At 34.6% G+C, this 19867-nt stretch overlaps 2 protein-coding genes across 3 annotated transcripts in view; one reads left to right on the forward strand and one right to left on the reverse strand.

The window, feature by feature from the left end:
• LOC102604359 (ABC transporter C family member 2-like) overlaps nt 1-10935 on the forward strand; it is a 42568-nt gene extending 31633 nt beyond the window's left edge. Inside the window, exons 22-28 of the mRNA XM_006362450.2 lie at nt 3628-3808; nt 3970-4293; nt 4763-5519; nt 6797-6918; nt 9033-9278; nt 9461-9881; nt 10528-10935. Coding sequence (XP_006362512.1) covers nt 3628-3808; nt 3970-4293; nt 4763-5519; nt 6797-6918; nt 9033-9278; nt 9461-9881; nt 10528-10637 — 2161 coding nt within the window. The 3' untranslated portion in view covers nt 10638-10935. The remainder of the gene's footprint in view (nt 1-3627; nt 3809-3969; nt 4294-4762; nt 5520-6796; nt 6919-9032; nt 9279-9460; nt 9882-10527) is intronic.
• An 807-nt stretch (nt 10936-11742) lies between these two features.
• Nucleotides 11743-18397, reverse strand: LOC102604689 (BTB/POZ domain-containing protein NPY1). 2 transcript variants are annotated; one of them, XM_006362451.2, is made up of 4 exons: nt 17322-18397; nt 14692-14761; nt 12990-14159; nt 11743-12398 (listed from the first exon to the last, which is right to left on the reverse strand). In XM_006362451.2, the coding sequence occupies exons 1-4, from the start codon at nt 17381-17383 to the stop codon at nt 11853-11855; spliced, it is 1848 nt and encodes a 615-aa protein (XP_006362513.1). In that variant the 5' UTR covers nt 17384-18397; the 3' UTR covers nt 11743-11852. The 2 variants fall into 2 exon arrangements, with proteins under 2 accessions (XP_006362513.1, XP_015158503.1); XM_015303017.1 differs by lacking the exon at nt 17322-18397 and adding an exon at nt 15637-15727.
• Nucleotides 18398-19867: the final 1470 nt, after the last annotated feature.

Here is a 19867-nt window from a genome sequence, read left to right on the forward strand (position 1 = left end):
AAGTGTACTTGGTTGTTATCATGAATGATGGTTATATATATTTCAGTAGAATAATTTAATTTTAATATATGACTAATATCACATATGGTGAAAAATATTTCATTTTATTAAGTTTCTACCTTATCTTTGTGAAATTGTAGTCTTCTCCTTTTTTCTGCCGCATACATATCATATAGTTGTTGTCTAATGAAAGTATCTAGTATCTTATAGAAGTTGTATCATGATATAAAATATTTAAATTTTTCAATAATAAAAATTAATAGTTGAATCATTAATTTGATTTAAGATCATTTTATGATCAATCACTATTTTCTTATCTATGTTTATATAGCTAGTTAGGAGTGTATCTTATGATATAAAGAAAAATTATATGGAACAACATAGCCAATGAAGAAGGAAGACGAAAATATATGTTCATGCTAAATTCACTCTAGTGTTCCATTTGATTTAAATCTCTTGCCACCAACACTTTACTTTCTCCGTTAGTTTTTACATGCATATCTATTAAAAACTAACTATTATCATGGCAATGTTATCATATTATAAGTAAAAGTGATAATCTATTTTTGAAATAGTGAATTTAACATCAAAAACTAATAATTCAATGGACTATGTTGATACCCATTGTTTTAGCAAAATTAGGAAGAAACTCCTTCGGTTGAGGGAAAAGAATAAAAAATAAAAAAACAAAGAAGAAATATCTTACCCAAATTATATGCCTTTTTTCATATCTGTTTAATATTATTGTCTCTCCCACAACGTTTCGTCACTGTTAACTAATGAAAATGGTAAGAAAAATACGAGTGTGAATTGATGAATGATTTGCTACAATTTTTTCACCAACTCTTTCTTATGAAGTACCTCTAATTTTGTTGAATTTCGAGCTTAATCAATTTTTGCAAATAACACTTGAGATTTTTTTAAGAATAAGAAGAGTAGAGAACTTAAAGAAATTGTAGTTTGAAAGTGTGAGGAAACTCCTCTATTTATAGCTATCAAATAGTAGTATGAATAGGTGTTAATTGTGCCTTATCCGAAAAGTCACAACCTTTTGAAAAAGTCATTACTTATCGGAAAAGTCACAACCCTTTAGAAAAGGCACAATTCATCAGAAAAGTCACAACCCTTCGAAAAAATCACAACCCTTCGGAAAAGTCACAACTCATTGAAAAAGTCACAACCCGTCAAAAAAGTTATAACCCTTTGGAAAAGTCACAACTCATTGAAAAAGTCGCAATCTACTTTCAATGTAATAAAATTAATTAAATTAATAAATAAAATAAATTAAGTATTTTTAATTGGGGGTATTATTGTAATTTAACATTCAAGTTTGGGAGTTCATGCTTTTAAGGTAGTATAGATATATATATATATAGAGAGAGAGAGAGAGAGGGAGAGGAAGAGGAAGGGGATTTCAGTTTGTGTGGAGGTAGCTAAACACCTTTCAATACTAAGACACTTGTGTAGAAAAGGTTTCACAGGCAAGCATTTCCGGTATTTATTATCTTGACTGATAAATTTGCTTAACTGTGAGTTCCATATCCAATCTTTAAGTGAAAAGCTAGTTTACCCGGAGCTGTTGGGGTTTCTTTGGCATAAAATAGTTGTATTTAGGCTTAATACAAAGAGCTCTCATTTCATTCTAGCCTGATATGCTTTATGTGTCAAGAATGAGGACTACATATTAAAGCTTTTGTCCAGTTTGAAGACAGTTTTTTTTTAATAACCGTGGTGTCCGGGCCAGCTTGCATGCACCTGGACTAAATTCATGAGATACTGTCATGTCCCAAAAATACCCCATAGACGTGATTGGCGCCCGACACACACCACTGGTCAGGCGAGCCTAATTTCCATACCATAACCATTATTTTGCAGCATTTAACCAATTGAATAAGTCCCAAACAATATGATATTAATCACTAACAATTAGTATCTTAAAAATATAATTTTAAAACTCTTACCCAAATCCCACACTAAACCATGGAGCATCTAAGAGAATTACAAAAGACCAAAACCCGTCTGTGAAATCCCAAAAGTAATGACGTCAACAAATAAATGATAAAGATGCTTCTGGTAGCCTCCACAAACAGTGAGACTGTTCACCTCAATAAATAGATCAACTCTAGCGAACTCGTCAACTGTAAGCTTCATTGTCACCAATAGTATCTGCATGGATATGCAAGTAAGCAGTGAGTTATACGTAAATATATCCCAGTAGGATCCTCAACCCTTTGAGTACTCCTAGAACAAGTTCTAGTAAATACAAGCACACAACGAGCACAAAAATAATATACACATGAATTATATCATAATGTAATACTCAATAAGGTCCAAAGAAAAGTGCAGCAGGCACACATATCTTAACATAATTTACACTGAGGGCTTGCCATAAACAACAGTGAGGGAAATTAACACAACGCCCCAACAATCCACGGCAACATATATAATGCCCCCAAAGTATACTACAAAATGTATAGCCCCCTAACATATCGTGGCAGGATGTGTATGCCCCAAACATATTATGGCAGCATGTGTATGCCCCTAACTTATAGTATATATAGCACAACAACGAAGGAATGATACCAACGCCATGGCTCAAGGCCACACCACAATTCACTTATTAAATACTTTAATATTTTGTCACAAAACATACATTTGCGGTTGGTCAAAGACCATCAATTTTGCCAAGCACATGCTTGTCCAAACACATGGACTAACATACAAAACACATTTTTAAAGTAGGTTTTGAAAAGCAAATATCAAAGCTTACCGTCTCACTTACCTCTAATTAACAACTCAAGCACCCTTTTTTGATAAAGCAGAACTACGCTCTTGGATCACCGTAAATTACATAAAAACGGATTTAGAATGGTCAAAAAACCTTGGGTGAAAATTCTCTTTATTTTTGGAGCCAATCGAATCCATGGTCAAATGTTAACCCAAAAAGTTAACTCCAGTCAGCGGGTCAGATTTCCCAAACCATGACCACAAACAGATTTTCATCGGTGAGATGATTCTAGGACACTAATCCAAAATTATTTTTTTGTAACATTTTCCCTTTGAAATCAATGATTGAAGTTGAAGACACCTAGGACTAAGCTTTCTCAATTCCTCGTAATTTCTCCATGTTTCTACCGTAAAAATCTTCTCATAATCACATAATAAACTTAAATAACAGATTAGAGTCATTACCTTGATACTTAGGGTTGAAAATCCCTATTTTTCTCTCTGCTTTTCTCCACTTTTTCTCCCTTTCTTTTCCTCTTTTTTCTTACTTTTCTCGATTCTCATTTTCTCTTCTTTTATTTAAATTATCAAATAAACCTTAAAATGTTGATTATTATAGATAAAACTACCTCCTACCAGCAACAAAAAAATAACCTGATGTTTTTGTCTCCGATAGGATTTGAACCTAAGTCAATGAAATCTTCTCCACGGAAAATTTTCTTTTAAACAGAAGTGCCCCTTGTTGCTTTACTATTTTTATAGGGAGAATCAAACTAATTCTTCAAGTTAGAGCGAATTTTAAAGAAGTTACATTCTTTGTTATACATCAGCATTTTCCAAGCCTATTGTTATCACATGCCTTTGTGTACTGATTTAGGTTGTTTTCAACTCATTTTGCAGGTACAAAAATGCTTTGGGAGGTTCTTGGGTTGTTCTTGTTCTATTTATGTGCTATTTCTTGATAGAAGCTCTCCGTGTTGGGAGTAGCACATGGTTAAGTTTTTGGACTGACCAAAGTAGTTCAACGAGATATAGTGCTGGCTTTTACAATCTGATTTATTCACTTTTGTCTCTTGGTCAAGTATGTAATCATTAGCTCTTAGCTTTTGTCTGTCTCTGTTTTCTTCCTACTGATTCAAGAAATTTGATATTCTTGTATGCTGAATAAGTCAGTAGACTTCATTATCTAACGAAGGGGAATTTTTTTTCTTCTAAATATTGTCTATATTATTTGCATATCAGGTTATGGTAACTCTCATGAATTCATTTTGGCTGATCACATCAAGTCTTTATGCCGCCAAGATGTTACACGATGCTATGCTTAATTCTATTTTAAGAGCTCCAATGGTCTTCTTCCACACAAATCCACTTGGGAGGATTATCAACAGGTTTGCCAAGGATATAGGGGACATAGATAGAAGTGTTGCACCCTTTGTAAGCATGTTCCTGGGCCAGGTGTTTCAGCTTATCTCAACATTTGTCCTAATTGGTATAGTGAGTACCATGTCTTTATGGGCAATAATGCCGTTGTTGGTCCTTTTTTACGGAGCCTATTTATATTATCAGGTATGTGGAAAACTAATACTCTATCTTTTATATTTCATGTTTCTGAGATGTAATTTGAACTGTTTTATAATAATGTGTCCAGTCTGCTCATGCATTCATTTTATTGAGATCTAAGCATGAGGTTACTCTTTCTGAATAAAAACTAGCAATTGTCATTACTCAGGATGCATCACACATACTTAGTCCATAATTTCGTTTAATTATCTTGCCCATACTATTTGAATAAAGTTGCACCCTGACATGTCCTGGTCATGTTATGTGCCATGTTTGAGTCCTCTAGTGGAGGGGAGTGAAAATAATCTTGGTTAATGAAAATGGATATGTTACCTTAACTTGTGTCTGGCTGATTGCAATTGGTGGATGGATTAACTTCAATTAAGCCTCCCCTTTGGTTTTTTCACTTTGATTTTTGTCCCTTTTCTATTTTAATTCTACTTATTATTCGCTCAAAGCAACCTGTAACTTGCAGAGCACTGCTCGTGAGGTGAAGCGTTTGGATTCCATCTCCAGGTCTCCTGTGTATGCACAATTTGGTGAAGCGCTAAATGGTCTTGCAACTATTCGTGCATATAAAGCTTATGATCGAATGGCCAACATCAATGGGAAGTCAGTGGATAACAATATCAGGTTTACACTTGTGAACATGAGTGGAAATCGATGGCTTGCGATCCGTCTGGAGACTGTAGGGGGTGTTATGATCTGGCTTACCGCAACATTTGCTGTGATGCAGAATGGAAGGGCAGAAAACCAGGAGGCCTTTGCCTCAACAATGGGTTTGCTTCTCAGTTATGCCCTTAATATCACAAGCTTGTTAACTGCTGTACTGAGACTTGCAAGTTTGGCTGAGAATAGCTTAAATGCCGTCGAGCGAGTTGGAACGTATATAGAGTTACCATCAGAAGGTCCATCCATAATTGAGGGCAGTCGTCCTCCTCCTGGATGGCCTTCAGCAGGATCCATTCAATTTGAGAACGTTGTCTTACGTTACAGGCCCGAACTTCCTCCTGTTCTGCATGGTATATCCTTCACAATTTCTCCAAGTGACAAAGTCGGAGTAGTTGGCAGGACTGGAGCTGGAAAATCTAGCATGTTTAATGCTTTGTTCCGACTTGTAGAACTTGAAAGAGGAAGGATATTAATAGATGGTTTTGATGTTTCAAAGTTTGGACTTACAGATCTACGGAAGGTTCTTGGTATTATACCGCAAGCACCAGTTTTGTTCTCAGGTATTATTTTGTATTTGTTTTCTGTCTCCAATTTTCTGTGGATGGAGGTTTGTCTTTATAGATGTCATTATCTTTATAGTTCAAATCAAGTTGCTTGAAGATAATCATGCACATGTGATTCTGCTATTGGGCTGGACACACTTGTTACTAAACTGTGAACAGACTTCTGGAGAGTAAAATGCTAGTGACTTCTAGGAAGTATATTGCCAACCTTCCACATTCTGTCTGTTTCCCGTCTGACTTAAGTCTATCTTGATCCACAAAGCCCATGGACATTGTCAAATATTTTTGGACTCCTATGGTCTTGGACAATCCGCCCCTCATGAGCTAGCTTTTGGGGTGTGAGTTAGGTCCAAGGTCCATTTAACACTATGTACATTTACTGCTGATATTTTTCTAAGATGAATCTCCCTGTCATTTCTTTGACATTTCTCCCCGAAACTCTTGCATAAATTCTTGTAAATGGCTGCTGGTATAATAATAGAAGAGATAGCCTCCTCCTACTTTGTTCCCCTCAAAGCAAAAAGCTTTGAGAATTTTACAAAGAGCTGCTGACAATGCTGAGTCACGTATCTCTTGCCTACTTAATATACTACGTGTTCTTACCTCACATTTCTAGCTTAACCACAAGTGAACTTTATATAAATCTGAATTGTTCTCTTTCTTCTAATTTTCGCTGACAATTCAGTCGCTCTTTTACTGGTCGTTTGCTTGATGGTGCATATGATCATATAAGAGAGATTTATAATTTAGAAACCAAAAGACCACAGCTCTCATATATATTTGTTTATATTGCAGAATTTCCAGTCCTATGCTAGAAGTGCTTAGTACCTTGCATAAACTTGGCTTATTTGTAATAAACATGATTGGAACATGGGAGGGGAAGGAGCTGCTGGGACCGGGAGGTAGGAGAGATAAGTAGGGGGGAAAGAATGGAAGAAACTTCTAATAGGCCTTGGGTGGCAGGATCTGTTTTTTTCTTAACAGTCGCTTGTAGCTGCTTCTTTTTTTACTCGTTATTTCCTTGGCTCCTTTGGACAGTTAACAGAGAATATTAAATGAAAATCTCCAGGACCATTCTATAAGAAATTTTAAATGGGTGAATGCTAAAAATAACTTTAGGAATATATGCTACTAGCAAAATTCTTCAAGTTGGTCTGCATATAATTTAAATTAAATATGTTCCTCATTTTCAGGGTTGGCCTGAATTGACTAACAACCTACTGACCTACCATTAAGCATCTTCTATCTCAACAATCCTCATGTTTTTTGGCCAGGGACCGTGAGATTTAATCTTGATCCATTCAATGAGCACAATGATGCTGACCTTTGGGAGTCTCTAGAACGTGCGCACCTAAAGGACGTTATCAGGAGGAACTCTTTGGGTCTCGATGCTGAGGTTTGTTCTTGTTGCCTTACTTATTTATAAGTTTGCTACAATTGATAGTTTGCATTCTATGCAGAAAACTCATTTAGTTCAACCAGTTTTCTTTCTCGAAATCATTACTATGTAGATTTTTTAAATGAGACGAGATTATTTTATTCATATGAGAAGAAAGAGTACAGTAGGCGAAATACATCATTTCATTTAAAGAAAGTATTAGAATAGGAATAGGAACAAGAATAGTATATGCAATCCTTTTTAGAATAGGAATAAGAATAGTATATGGAATCCTACTTGGTTGGAAAAGGATTGTAGTGTAGTGTCTATAAATAGAATCTCAATGTAATAATGTAGATACATAATTCAATTATATTCTTTTCCAATAATTCTCACATGGTATCAAAGCTTTTGCTATCCTGGTAGAGAATCGCTGCCAGCGGGTGGTTGTGACCCATAAATGCCACCCGTCTGACTAACGGTTATGTTAATAAAAGTAGGACCAATGATATATGTATGAACCCATCTTACCATAAATCTCTCTTACCCACAAAGGTAGGGGTTAAAGTATGCGTACATCTTACAGTCTCATGACCCCACTTGTGGGATTACACTGGGTATGTTGTTGTAGGATCTTTTTCCCATTAGAGGTAACGAGAACAATTTTAGAACAAGTTGCTACCTGTGCATAGATCATGTATAAATGGAAATTCTATTGATAAGATGCTTTCTGCCTAGATTCATGTTTCTATTCTATAATGCAGTTGCTTTACTAGAATCTAATTAGCACTTGTGGTTTGAAATCACAACTAAAAGCTAGTAAAATATAATTTTAGGATTCATAGACTAGATCAAAGGTACTACTCCCTCCGGTCCAACTTACCTAACACTTTAGTATTTTGAAACGTCTCAAATTGTTTTGACACCATGTTACTAACAATGTTACTCACACAAGGGGTTTGGGCTTGGGACTTCCATGTTGGAGGTCTCAAGTTCAAAACCCCTTGCCAGCGAAAGCAAGGGGTTTACCTTCTGGATCGAGCTCGTCGCACCGGGCTTGCCTAGTGTGGGTTACCTCTTCTATGTGGTTTGCGAGCTTATTGCATAGGAGCGGGGTTTTACCCTGTGCGCACCCAAAAGGGTAGCGGCTGCGGGTTTCCCTTGTCATCAAAAAAAAATAATATTACTCACACAACTTTCCTATCTTACTAGAATTTAGATTCATTTAGTTATTCAAATTTTGAACTTCAATATGATATTTTCTCTATCAAACTAACTTTTCAATGACTACTTTTATATTTTCTTCCTCTACCAATATCATAATAGATAAATCAACATAAAATTTTAAACTTCATGCGCTGTTAAATACCCATTATATAATTTTAAACTTCACGCGCTGTTAAATACCCATTATATAAAATGAAACAATGGAATGCTTGATTTTAAAAATGCGAAACATTGGTACAAAATTTGGTGATGTACGCCTATTTGAACTCTTTTAAGTGAACTTCATTGAATAAAATGTAATAATACCGGGGCAGTATCATGAATAAAGGACGAAGACTACAATTTAAGAGAACAACTTGTGTAACACATGGAAAAGAACAACCTTTCCATTTTATGGTAGAGTCAACTTGCTTTGAACGAATTTCTTGATTTAAACTTGAGAGCCAGATAGAGGATAAGAGAAAGTGTATTATATATGGTGATATTATTGGATGTCACTTGGGCTATTACTTATCAAAGAGGAAAAATGAAAGTTATACTGGTTACGCTATATCCAAATGCACTATGTTACAAAGTTACCAGCCTCAAAAAAAAAAGTGCACTATATTACAATTTACAAAGCACGTTTCAAATAGTTATGTTTTTGCTAGAAAGAAAACCTATGCACCTATTTTTTGTAAAAGTAGCTTTTTGCATAACTAACAGTGACTGTTCGGATTAACTAGATAGCTTAGAGGCTCAAGCTTTTGTATTAGTATATATTAAAAGTGAATATTTTGTTACTTCTATGTTACTGTTTATCAAAAAATATTTCGTTACTTCTATTCTCTGACTTTTCCATCTCTAGTATCCTTGTCAAACAAATTTCATCTATAGCTAACAGAAAATTACTTTGATGTATCAAGGTCTCGGAAGCCGGAGAAAATTTCAGTGTTGGACAAAGACAGCTTTTAAGTCTTGCTAGAGCATTGCTTCGCCGGTCAAAGATTCTTGTTCTTGATGAAGCAACTGCTGCTGTTGATGTTAGAACTGATGCTCTTATTCAGAAAACCATACGCGAAGAATTTAAGTCATGCACCATGCTCATTATTGCTCACCGTTTGAACACTATCATAGACTGTGACAGAATTCTTCTGCTTGATTCTGGTCAGGTAGAGTGCTTGCCTTTACCCCCCTGGTCATGTGACTCACTGTAATAACATGTCATGCTGGATTGCACATCTGAGGATCCTCTTGTGGACTCTAAATATACTAAAGAGGAATTGAATTTTTCTTTTTGTTCCTTTTTTTTATGTGGGTTATTTTAATCTACCTGTTGTGTGTCTCGTTTCAGGTACTTGAATATGATACTCCAGAAGTATTGTTAGAAAAGGAGGGAAGTGCTTTTTCTAGGATGGTTCAAAGTACAGGAGCTGCAAATGCTGAATACTTACGAAGCTTAGTCATAGGAGGGGGAGAGGGAAACAGTGTAGCGAAGGATAAACAGCTAGATGGGAAAAGGAGGTGGCTTGCCTCTACACGTTGGAGTGCTGCAGCACAGTATGCAATAGCTTTTACACTTTCTTCATCCCAAAATGACCTTGTGAATTCAGAAATAGTGGACGAGGATAATATCCTGAAGAAAACAAAGAATGCTGTAATCACTCTGCAGGGAGTATTAGAGGGTAAGCACGACAAAGAAATCGAAGAGACCCTGGATCAGTACCAGGTTTCCAGAGACAGATGGTGGTCTTCATTTTACAGGATGGTTGAAGGTAAAGACTAATCTAAATTAACGTAGTCAAAAGCAAAAATATTGCTTTCATAGTCATCTTCTTTGAGAACCGTTACGCCATTATAGACCGTATTGATGAACAAGATCTAGACAGACTGGTTGACTGACACATGTGCTCTGTCTAACAAAGAAATAGGATGTACATAGATAAAATGATCAACTTTACCCACTTTTCTTTGCCACCATTTTTTTAAATTTGTCTTTAGACATCCGATAATTGAAATCTACTGGATTGACTAATCTGGATCCACGTCAGTTAAGGCTCACTAGAGGAGGTAGAGTGCTCCCAACCAGGAGTTTCTATATTTCTAGTGCTCAAACTTGAAACGTTTGGTTAAGAATGTCAGGGTTGAGCCCATCAAGTTAGCCTGGAATCCTAGAACTTTCAATAGAGTATAGATTTTATATCTGAAAACCTATTAAAATCTCGACAAATGTTAAAATCGAACCCATAATTTTTGACAGTACAATTAATTTAGTGTAAGGTTGAACTGATTAAGTTAGCCTGGATCTGCCTCTGCTGGCTCTTTAAGGAGGCAGTGCTGTTAGTATACAGATCCCATGTTGTAATGATTGATCAAATATATACGTTATATTTATGCTTCTTGGATTTTTACATTCTTCAGGTCTCTCGGTGATGAGCAAGCTGACTCGCAAGAGATTTCATCCAGAATATCGTCCAGAAGATCCTAACATTGAAGAAAGAACAATTCACTGGGATCGCGCTGAGATGTAGAAGCCTTCCAGTCTGTAGCAGATTATGGAATGGTAGTTCTTACTTGTTCTCATGATTCCTGGATAATTATTTTGCCCTTTTAACACAGTTGTAACATTGATATTTTATCCCATAAAATTTTATAGCTATGCCTCTTCTGAAGATGATGAGGATCAGATTTTGATTGTAAAATTTAAAAGGAGAAATGTGATTGTGAATTCAACTATCACAAATCACTAAAATAGCTTAAGAGTGGCTTTTTGTTATAAGAGATTTCTTGGTTCTGTGATGCATTGCTAAAACAATTTATTTTTGGATACTATTATATCTTTACTATCTTTCTTGTGTCGGAGTGTATCGGAAACAATCTTTTAGGTAAGATCTCTGTACACTCTATTACCCTAGAACCCCACTTTTTGGATTGCACTACTAGATATGTTTTTATTGTTTACGTCGTATCATATGTTACTATTTGCGTGAATTGACATACAGATCAAGAAATGGTGCAAATCAGTGATGGTGTATGTTAATTTCATACCTATGCTTTCTATAGATTGTTATTAATTGCACAATATATCCTTAATTAGAGGAAACAAATTCTTAATTAGAGTTTAATATGTGGGAAATTTGAAAAGGGGGTATTTCACTTTTAGTAGGAAATAGTATTTTGCAATTATTATTTTTTTAGAATAAAGTGCTTACCAAAATTATTTTTTAGTTGATCCACTGCAACTGAGACATTTTGTTATGTACATTATACATATATACACACAACATATACATTTATAATATAAACAAGTCTCAATTATTTAGTATTCACATATGTATTAATACAACATCTCAAATCTCAAACAGACACTAGATAATGTGTATAACCAAGAATAATATGCTTGGCAGCAAAGCTCTTACCTATTACTCCCTCCACTTCAATCTGTTTGTCCTACTTCCCTTTATAAGTCCGTTTCAAAAATAATATTTTGTTTAAGCCACAAGGTTAAAGTACATATTTTTCTACAAATTCCACATCTTTAATTTTAAACCACAAAATTCAAAAATCTTTTTTGAACTTCTTACGCTCCGTATCAAATCAAAATAGAACAATCAAATTGAAATGGAGAGAGTACTGTGATGATTAAACATCTTAACTACTTCAACAAAGTTAACCACTTTTTACACAAATTTGATTCTTGCACACATGGATGAATCTAAAAGACTACATGAATCTACATGAATTGCTTATGAAATGGAATTCCTCCTATTTCTTGAAGATGTACAAGATGACTTCATTTCTCCTTGAATAATCCTTAAAGTTGGACTTTGAGAACTACCAGATGTCTCAGAGCTCCGATTTTCGCCATTACCAGACACCTTACCAATAAACAGCTTGTCAAATATTCTCCTTGATCTTGATGGCATCAACTGTGGTCCACTACTTCTGTTCTTGCTTCCTTTCTTTACCAACTTCATGTTCTTCTGTGGATCTTCACCTTTTATCTTTATTTCACTCGATGGCTTCGATACGGTCTGCTTCTCTGGTAATGTTTTCTGCCAATATTCCTTTTCAGTCATCCTAGTGAAATCTACAGCATCAGTATTTCTGTGATTTAAGGTCTGAACTCCAGCAGCTGCTCTAATTTGTTCAAAGAACAGGACTTGAACGACTGTCCGGAGAGGCAGACGTTCGTTTTGTGCAGCATGAATAGATGCATCCATTGTTAATTTCCTGACATCCATGAGACTACATAAATGTTTTTTCTCAGCTTTTGTCAAGCTTGAGTGTTCCTGCAGTGAAGACGAACAGTTAATATATTTTAAGACCATAAGCTTTTAAAATGGAGCGAAAACAAACCATGAGGAATCATATAGTTGATCTCAATTTGCTTTGAGAGGGTGGGGTGTACACAGCCTACCCCACCTTGTGAAGGTAGAGAGGTTTTCGATAGACGCTCAACATAAGTGAAGCATATAGAATATAATGGAGAAAAGAACAGTAGCAACCACAAATAATACGATAAACGAAGCAAAGAAAACATGTAGGGTCATATTCTCAGTAAGAGAAACCAAAAGGCGCTCGACTACCTACTAACCTTCTACCCTAACCCTCGACCTCCATATCCTCCTATCTAGGGTCATGTTCTCAGTAATACTTCTTCGGCCTACCTTTACCTCTCCTAAAATCCTACATAGCCAACCTCACACCTCCTCACTAGGGCATCTATGCAGGTCCGATATATGGGATTGAAGCATGGTAACACAAAGAGGTGTTGTTTAGGTTCAATTGAATGGTATATATCTACTGAAGACTTGGACGACCCCATTAAAATCAAGGACTTGCAGAACTTATGATATAAAAGGAAAAAGTAAATAAGGAACCTGCAGATAGATATCGATTGCCTCATATAATGCATCATGGATTGGTCTTGCTGAGTCTGGAATTGATTGCAACAGTTCAATGAAAATAGAGAGACTGACGTTTGGATCACGAGCAATTTCTGCAAGATAACCATCAATTAATTTACCGACTTTCAACCATGATGCATGCCCCAAGATGAAATCATTGGTGCTCTTCGGGGGAATGTTCTTATCCCTACTACTTCTTTCACGAGCCATGAATCGATTCACAAGGCACTTCACTAGTTCAACATCATAAACAGTAGCTTGAGGAGACCTTGCTGGAATCAAAAGATCATTGACGGAAGCCTCATCCAGCTTTAAGCTGATACCTTTTACAAGTTCATCCCTTGATGAATCATCTGCTCCCACAAGAATAGCGACTTTCAGTAACTTAAGCAAGAAACTACACGAACAAGTAACACCTTTGTCAGAAGGCAATAAGCAGATTATAGTTTCTAACAACGACTTGTTCCTTATGCTGTGAGCTTCAGATACCAAAGCCTCAATAGAATCAGGCAGCCATCTCATTGCATAAGTTCTTAGTGCCTCGCCAATAACACTACCATCCATTCTTCCTTTGGATTTAACGGCAACCATAACTCGTTTGTAAAGATCTATCTCAAGTTCACATATATCTTCTACCCACCAATCCTTGGGCACGGATTCAAGTTTTCCAGGGAATTTCATCCCAACTTCTGTGATCTTATCTGAGACTGCCACTTTTCTGTTGTACGTGTAGGACCATGTAATACTCAAAGGATCCATTGACGTTTTGGATGCAATAGAATCTATACATCTACCTACCACCTTCAGATCTTCAGACCATGGTTGAAGAGATTTGGTGGTTTGTAGAACAATAATTGAATCTTTCCAGCTGCGGAAAACACTGGAATTGAGGAATACCTCAATTTTGAAGATAAGGTTTCCTCGGTCAACTTCTTCCGTCATCTCAAGGTACTCAGCTGCACAACGTGCAGCAACAACATTGTATGGATTGAGGGTCACTGTCATTCCATAGCAAAATTTGGCGCAATTCTCAAAAGCTTTAGGTCCACCAGGAAAATCAACTAACTGAATTACATCAGAATTCTCTTCATTTGCTTTTGAAACAAGCTTTTGCAGCCTGTTGCTCATGGACAGCAGAGGAAACTGGAAAACCAAAATCAGTATAAACTGTATATCAGATACTGATAAGACTCAGATGGGAAAGAAGTACATATAGTTCTCCACATGAGAGTAAAAGTAACAATTAGCAACTGGAGACAAGCTGTTATCCATTTCCATTTTCGTTTATAAATATTTGGAGATAGCGTACATTGCTATGTCGAGAACAACCTTGCAAACAAGTCTATGAGGATGTGCGAGGAGAGATTTGGGAAATTTCGGAATTAACTTAGTCTAAAGGCCAGTTCACAAAGAAAAGATGAATCTGGATAACATGGAAGATTCATCAAACTAGATTTGTTTTTCTTCTATACAGTAATTTAGTACCCACATACAATCTTTGTTCATTATACCTAGTTCGAAATCATTAAAGAACAGAAGCAATCAAGTTCTGTTTGTTTACTTTTCTAAACACAAATGAATGTTGCTGAAGAACGATAAGAATAAAGTACTATTCGCTTAGTGAAATGTCTCGGAAATTATAGCAATTTATCCTTTGCAAAAATGGTCAAGTTACCTTGTGAAGATAAAATATTACTTCACCAACAATGATGGTAACATCTGTTGCCAGCTCAGACGACACGTACCTGCATCAATAGATCAAAAATCATTTCCTCTACTTAATAATGTGATTAGAGTATAGCAAGTAACTCAAATATACAACATAATATTTGCCATAGACAAGGAAGAACAGAAAATAAAGTGTATGTAATCCCTCAGTGATACTTTATTTAGCTACTAATAGACTAATAGTGTCCTCTTTTTTGGTTAAAATTTCGCTACTTATTATCTATACGGCAAAACATAAACAACAAAATAAAACTTTCCTGCCAGTAGTTAAGTACACAGGAAGTAAAATAAAAATTTTTTTTGAAGAGAAGAGTGAGAGATCCAAGTGATAGACAGCTTTTCCTTCAACTTCTAAGTAATGTACAACTGAAGTTCCTTAAATATAAGTAGATGGTATTATTCTCATCATCATTTGCAAGTACCAGAACAATGTATATAAAATTAACTACACTTCAACCCCAGCATAAGTTAAAATAGAAAATACATTTAGCTTAAACTATAGTTCCACCAATGGTGAGTTGGAGACAAACTTAACAAACTTGAGTTTGTGTTGGACAAAGAGTCGGAAACAAATAGATGAAACCTTCGAGTCTGACAAGAAGCAGAAAAGAGAAACAGAGCTAGCAAAATGGTTGTATGGAAACTAATAGTGCTTCTACTGTTAAACATTTACTTGCGAAACATAACTATGGAAATCCAAGTTCTAGCTGCGACCATGTTTCCATTCAATTTAACTTCTGTGCACTAACAATGTATAATTTTGTCACGCCACCAGATTAAGGTTGACTTATAGCAACAGGTAACTGTCTATAGTAATTTAGTAACATAAAAGATCAACTGAATAACTTGTTATAATCGGATAAAATGCATTGACAATGTAAAACTCATTTACGCTGTCAGTTAACACATAATAAATCCGTTTCCATTTTGATTCCAGTGTTTTGCCTAGTCAGGGGACAAGAATTTCCACCAACATAAACAGTTAAAAAACTGAGAACTTTCACCTACCTAGCTATTCATGATATATGCTAGAAAAATTAACCTACATGGTCGTTCACCCAACTGATTAAACTAAAAATAGCCGGCGGATGTATAATATGTGTATAATCTATGTATACGGCTAGAAAAAGTAAACAATAAACCTATCCAACTATTTGTGTAAAGATCCTATGTCCCTTGTTTCACCATTTTTTTAATCAAAAGATAGTTCAGTCATTTATGTCAAATAGTAGGTAGAGTAATTGATGTTACAAGATGTAAACATAATTTAGATGATCAAATAATTGGAGATCAATGACCCCACTAAGGCCATTTTTCTATGAGTAGTAAATAATGGACCACCTACCAATCAAACGCAGAAAGTAGATTGACACCACTTTTTGAATGTCCTCATGCAAGCCACCATCAAAATTCTTTAAAGGTAACAAGAAACTCTAAAATAGGCACATAAAGGGGGACACCAAAACAAAAAATAAACAAAAATTGCCTGCTTTTTTCAAGATCAGAAATAGTAGTAGGATTATAAAATTAGAATCTTTGTTCTCACAACTCTAACTTATTTATTAGAAAAACAAACAACAACATACTCGGTGTAGTCCCACGAAGTAGGGAACCTTACCCCTACCTTAGAGTTATCGAGGTTGTTTCCAATAGACCTCTCGACTCAAGAAAAAACAGTGCAAAACAGTCCAAGAAAAGAAGTAAAGGAAGTACAAGAAAAGACAGATAATAACAAAATAATACGATAATCAAGGTTCCAAGGAATCAACATATAGTCACCGAAATCGAAGGACAAGAAATTACAGAAGCAATACTACGACTACTAATATGAACGGACATCCAGACAATGTACTGCTTCTTAGAAAAATAAACTCCTTTTTTTAATAGCTGTCTCTATTTTTTGTAAAGCAATCTCCAAGATTGTTCTGTACATGTGCACAAGAAGTGGAAGACACACTGCATAAGCTAAGGTGCTCATATCCAAATAAGTGAAGAAAGATGGAAAGAAAAAAATAGTTTTTTTTTCTTTACAAAAATTAAAATAGGAAATTATAAATTTAAAAAATAGTACGGAAAAAGAATTACCTTCCTGTCATGCATAATACATACTCCATGTTCATGCTGCTAACATTTCTTAATAAAGGTTACTAATCACACTATTAATGAATAATTAAATATATTTATTAGATGACCTATGAGTAAATATTACTCCTACCTTGTAATTTGTTTGCCTGATTTTGACTTAAAACGGAGTAATGAATACGTTTTAATCTCATAGACTAAACTAAAAATACTTTAGAATATATCAAAATGTTCTTTAATCTCGTACTAAACCTGACCCTCACCCGACTCCACTCGTGGAAATACACTGAGTAATACTCAGTAGTATGTTGTTGTTAAGAAGTTAAACTACAGAGAGACAAAAAAGAGAAGAAAAAAAAGTGAGAACTGTACTTTTTTCAAAGTAGATGTCCTGCAAATTGTATGGAGAAGAAGAAGTGGACATACACACAACATGACAAAATTAAAGAAAAATTCAAATAAAACAAGAAAATAACAGTAAACCATTTAACATACCTTATACTTTTTCCTTGATCTTGAAATGTATCTGGTTTTGATCCCAACTTCATGAACTTCATCTCTATTTTTTTCCTCAAGAAAAACCAAAATCTCTGCTTAAAAACTCCAACTTTTAGTACAATACAACAGTACACAATCACACAACTGAAAACTAACCCAAAAAAACCCAAAATCTCTGCTTAAAAACTCAAACTTCAGTACAAATACAACACAACTAACTAACTAAGCCAAGAAAACCCAAAGCTCTGCTTAAAGACTCAAACTTTAGTACAATACAACAGTCATACACACAATCACACAACAAACGAACCCAAGAAAACCAAAATTTCTGCTTAAAGACTAAAACTTTAGTACAAATAAACAGTCATACAACACAACAAACAACAAACTAACCCAAGAAACCAAACTTCCAACTTCTGGGGTTAACTGAAATTCACAGATACAAGAGATAAAACAAGTAAAGATTCCATTTTTATCACTCAAAAAGAATATTTCCAGTGAAGAAGCATCCTAAACTCCAATACAAACAGAAAGAAACAAAAGAAAAAAAAAACACCAACAGAGCATAATCTTGATTTTGCTTTTACTCCCACCCCCACCTCGACCCTCGAGCCAAAACACCAAAATTTCAATACCCTTAATCCCTTTTTAAACTCCCATTAACACTAAACCACAAAAGACTCAAATTTAAACAAACCCCACATGCAGAAAAGGAAGATAGATTAGTTGAGTCTTAAATTTGTAGCCGCCTTTGAATTAACTATTTCACCTAAAAAAACTTGCTAGGCTGTTTGATGTAAAAAAATTCTTCTTTTTTACTATACAAAAAACTAAGACACTAATTTCAAAGATTTCTGCAGCTTTTTTTTCTCTTTTTCTCTCTGTGTATATAGATACATAATGAGGTGTCTCTCTCTCTCTGTATACTGAATACACTGATGAAGTTGTCGTCCAATCTTGGAAAAATAGCAGAAGAGAAAAGAGATAATATGAGAGAGAAAATGTCAGAAGAGAGGAGAGAAAAAGTGTATTGGTTTGTAGACTGTGTAGACACAACCAGCCTGGTTGGAGAGAATGATGTGGTAACAAGGAGGTTTTGTATAACGTTTTTATTTTTAATCAAAAGTCTCGAGTTTGAATTTTTTGGAATATGAAATTGCATTGGTTAGTTAGGAAGTCTTTAGTCTCTATGTGAAACTTTTTAATGCAATCCGAATTTAGTCAACTCCAACATAGTGTAAATCCTAGCCAGAATGATCTTTATAGTGGTTCATTGGATCCTGCTTTCCGGATCGCCATTAGTCTCCATCTTTTATTTTAAGTCTTTTAACTTTCCTTTGGAAGACTTGAGATGTAATTCAGATTCTAGAAATGTATTAGATGATCTTTATATTGATACTATCAGGTTTTGAGAAATATGTTGTTTTCTTTCGTTTGTAGCCTGACTTTCCTTTGGGAGTTTCGTATGTGTTTTAAGTTTTATTTCGACTTACGCATCATTTTGGGGTTCTGGGGGTGTATATGACTATGACCTCGATTTTTGGGTCGTGACAAATTGGTTAAAAAATCAAAAATAAAAATAAAAATAAAAACAAGGCGGTTTTGTAATTTTAATTTATTGTTTTACAAGGAAATATATACTTAGGAGTAATTTGGTGTGAGGTATAATAGTTCTAAAATAAAATATAAAATTATATTATTTTGTGTTTGATTGGAGGTATTAGATAGCTATTGAATTATATATTGCATCATTTACATCATAGTGATGGAATAATATACATGATGAGATAAATTATCCTAAATAATTAGTCTTGAAATAACTTGTTCCTAACTAAACGACCTCTTAATTTCATTTTAATTCGTTTGATTTACTTTTTTCATTTGATATGTTTAAAATTAGTATATACTAACTAAAAGACATTTAATTGATATTTTCTATGTATCATTAGTGGAACATCAATTAGTATGAGATTGTAATTATACTTATCTTAGTCTCCTCGATAGACAAGTCAACTCTTTATAAGTCAATAAATTTGATAATATACGAAAAATATTTAGCTTAACGCCAAATGGCTATTGAATGAATCTTTTCATAAACACAAGTATAAAATGTGGAATAAGGAAAAAAATCAGTATTACAAAATTTGTTGACATAAGTACAAGCGTTTAAAAATCTCAAAATTTAAAAACAAGTAATGCTATATTATGTGTGAATAAAAAAGGCATAACTATAGAAGATAGCTAAGAAGTTGCATGACAATGAAGCATCTATCTCCAAATCTCGAGTACTTCAGTAGCAATGAAGATCACTTACTAGTTGTGTCTAACTCAATACCTATATAATAAAGATGCAAAAAGACGAAGATAAATACAAAAAATATGTGTATTCAATAGCGTCGTCGATAGATCCTAATGATCATTATTCAATCATAGATATCAATTCATTTCTATAAAGACTCAAACTAGCATATAAAAACAACAAAGGTATATTCAACAACAACAAAAAAATAGACTCCCTAAATTAAGGAAAATCATTTTCCACA

The sequence above is a fragment of the Solanum tuberosum genome, unplaced genomic scaffold, assembly GCF_000226075.1.
Source record: "Solanum tuberosum cultivar DM 1-3 516 R44 unplaced genomic scaffold, SolTub_3.0 scf00402, whole genome shotgun sequence".
Lineage (NCBI taxonomy): Eukaryota > Viridiplantae > Streptophyta > Magnoliopsida > Solanales > Solanaceae > Solanum > Solanum tuberosum.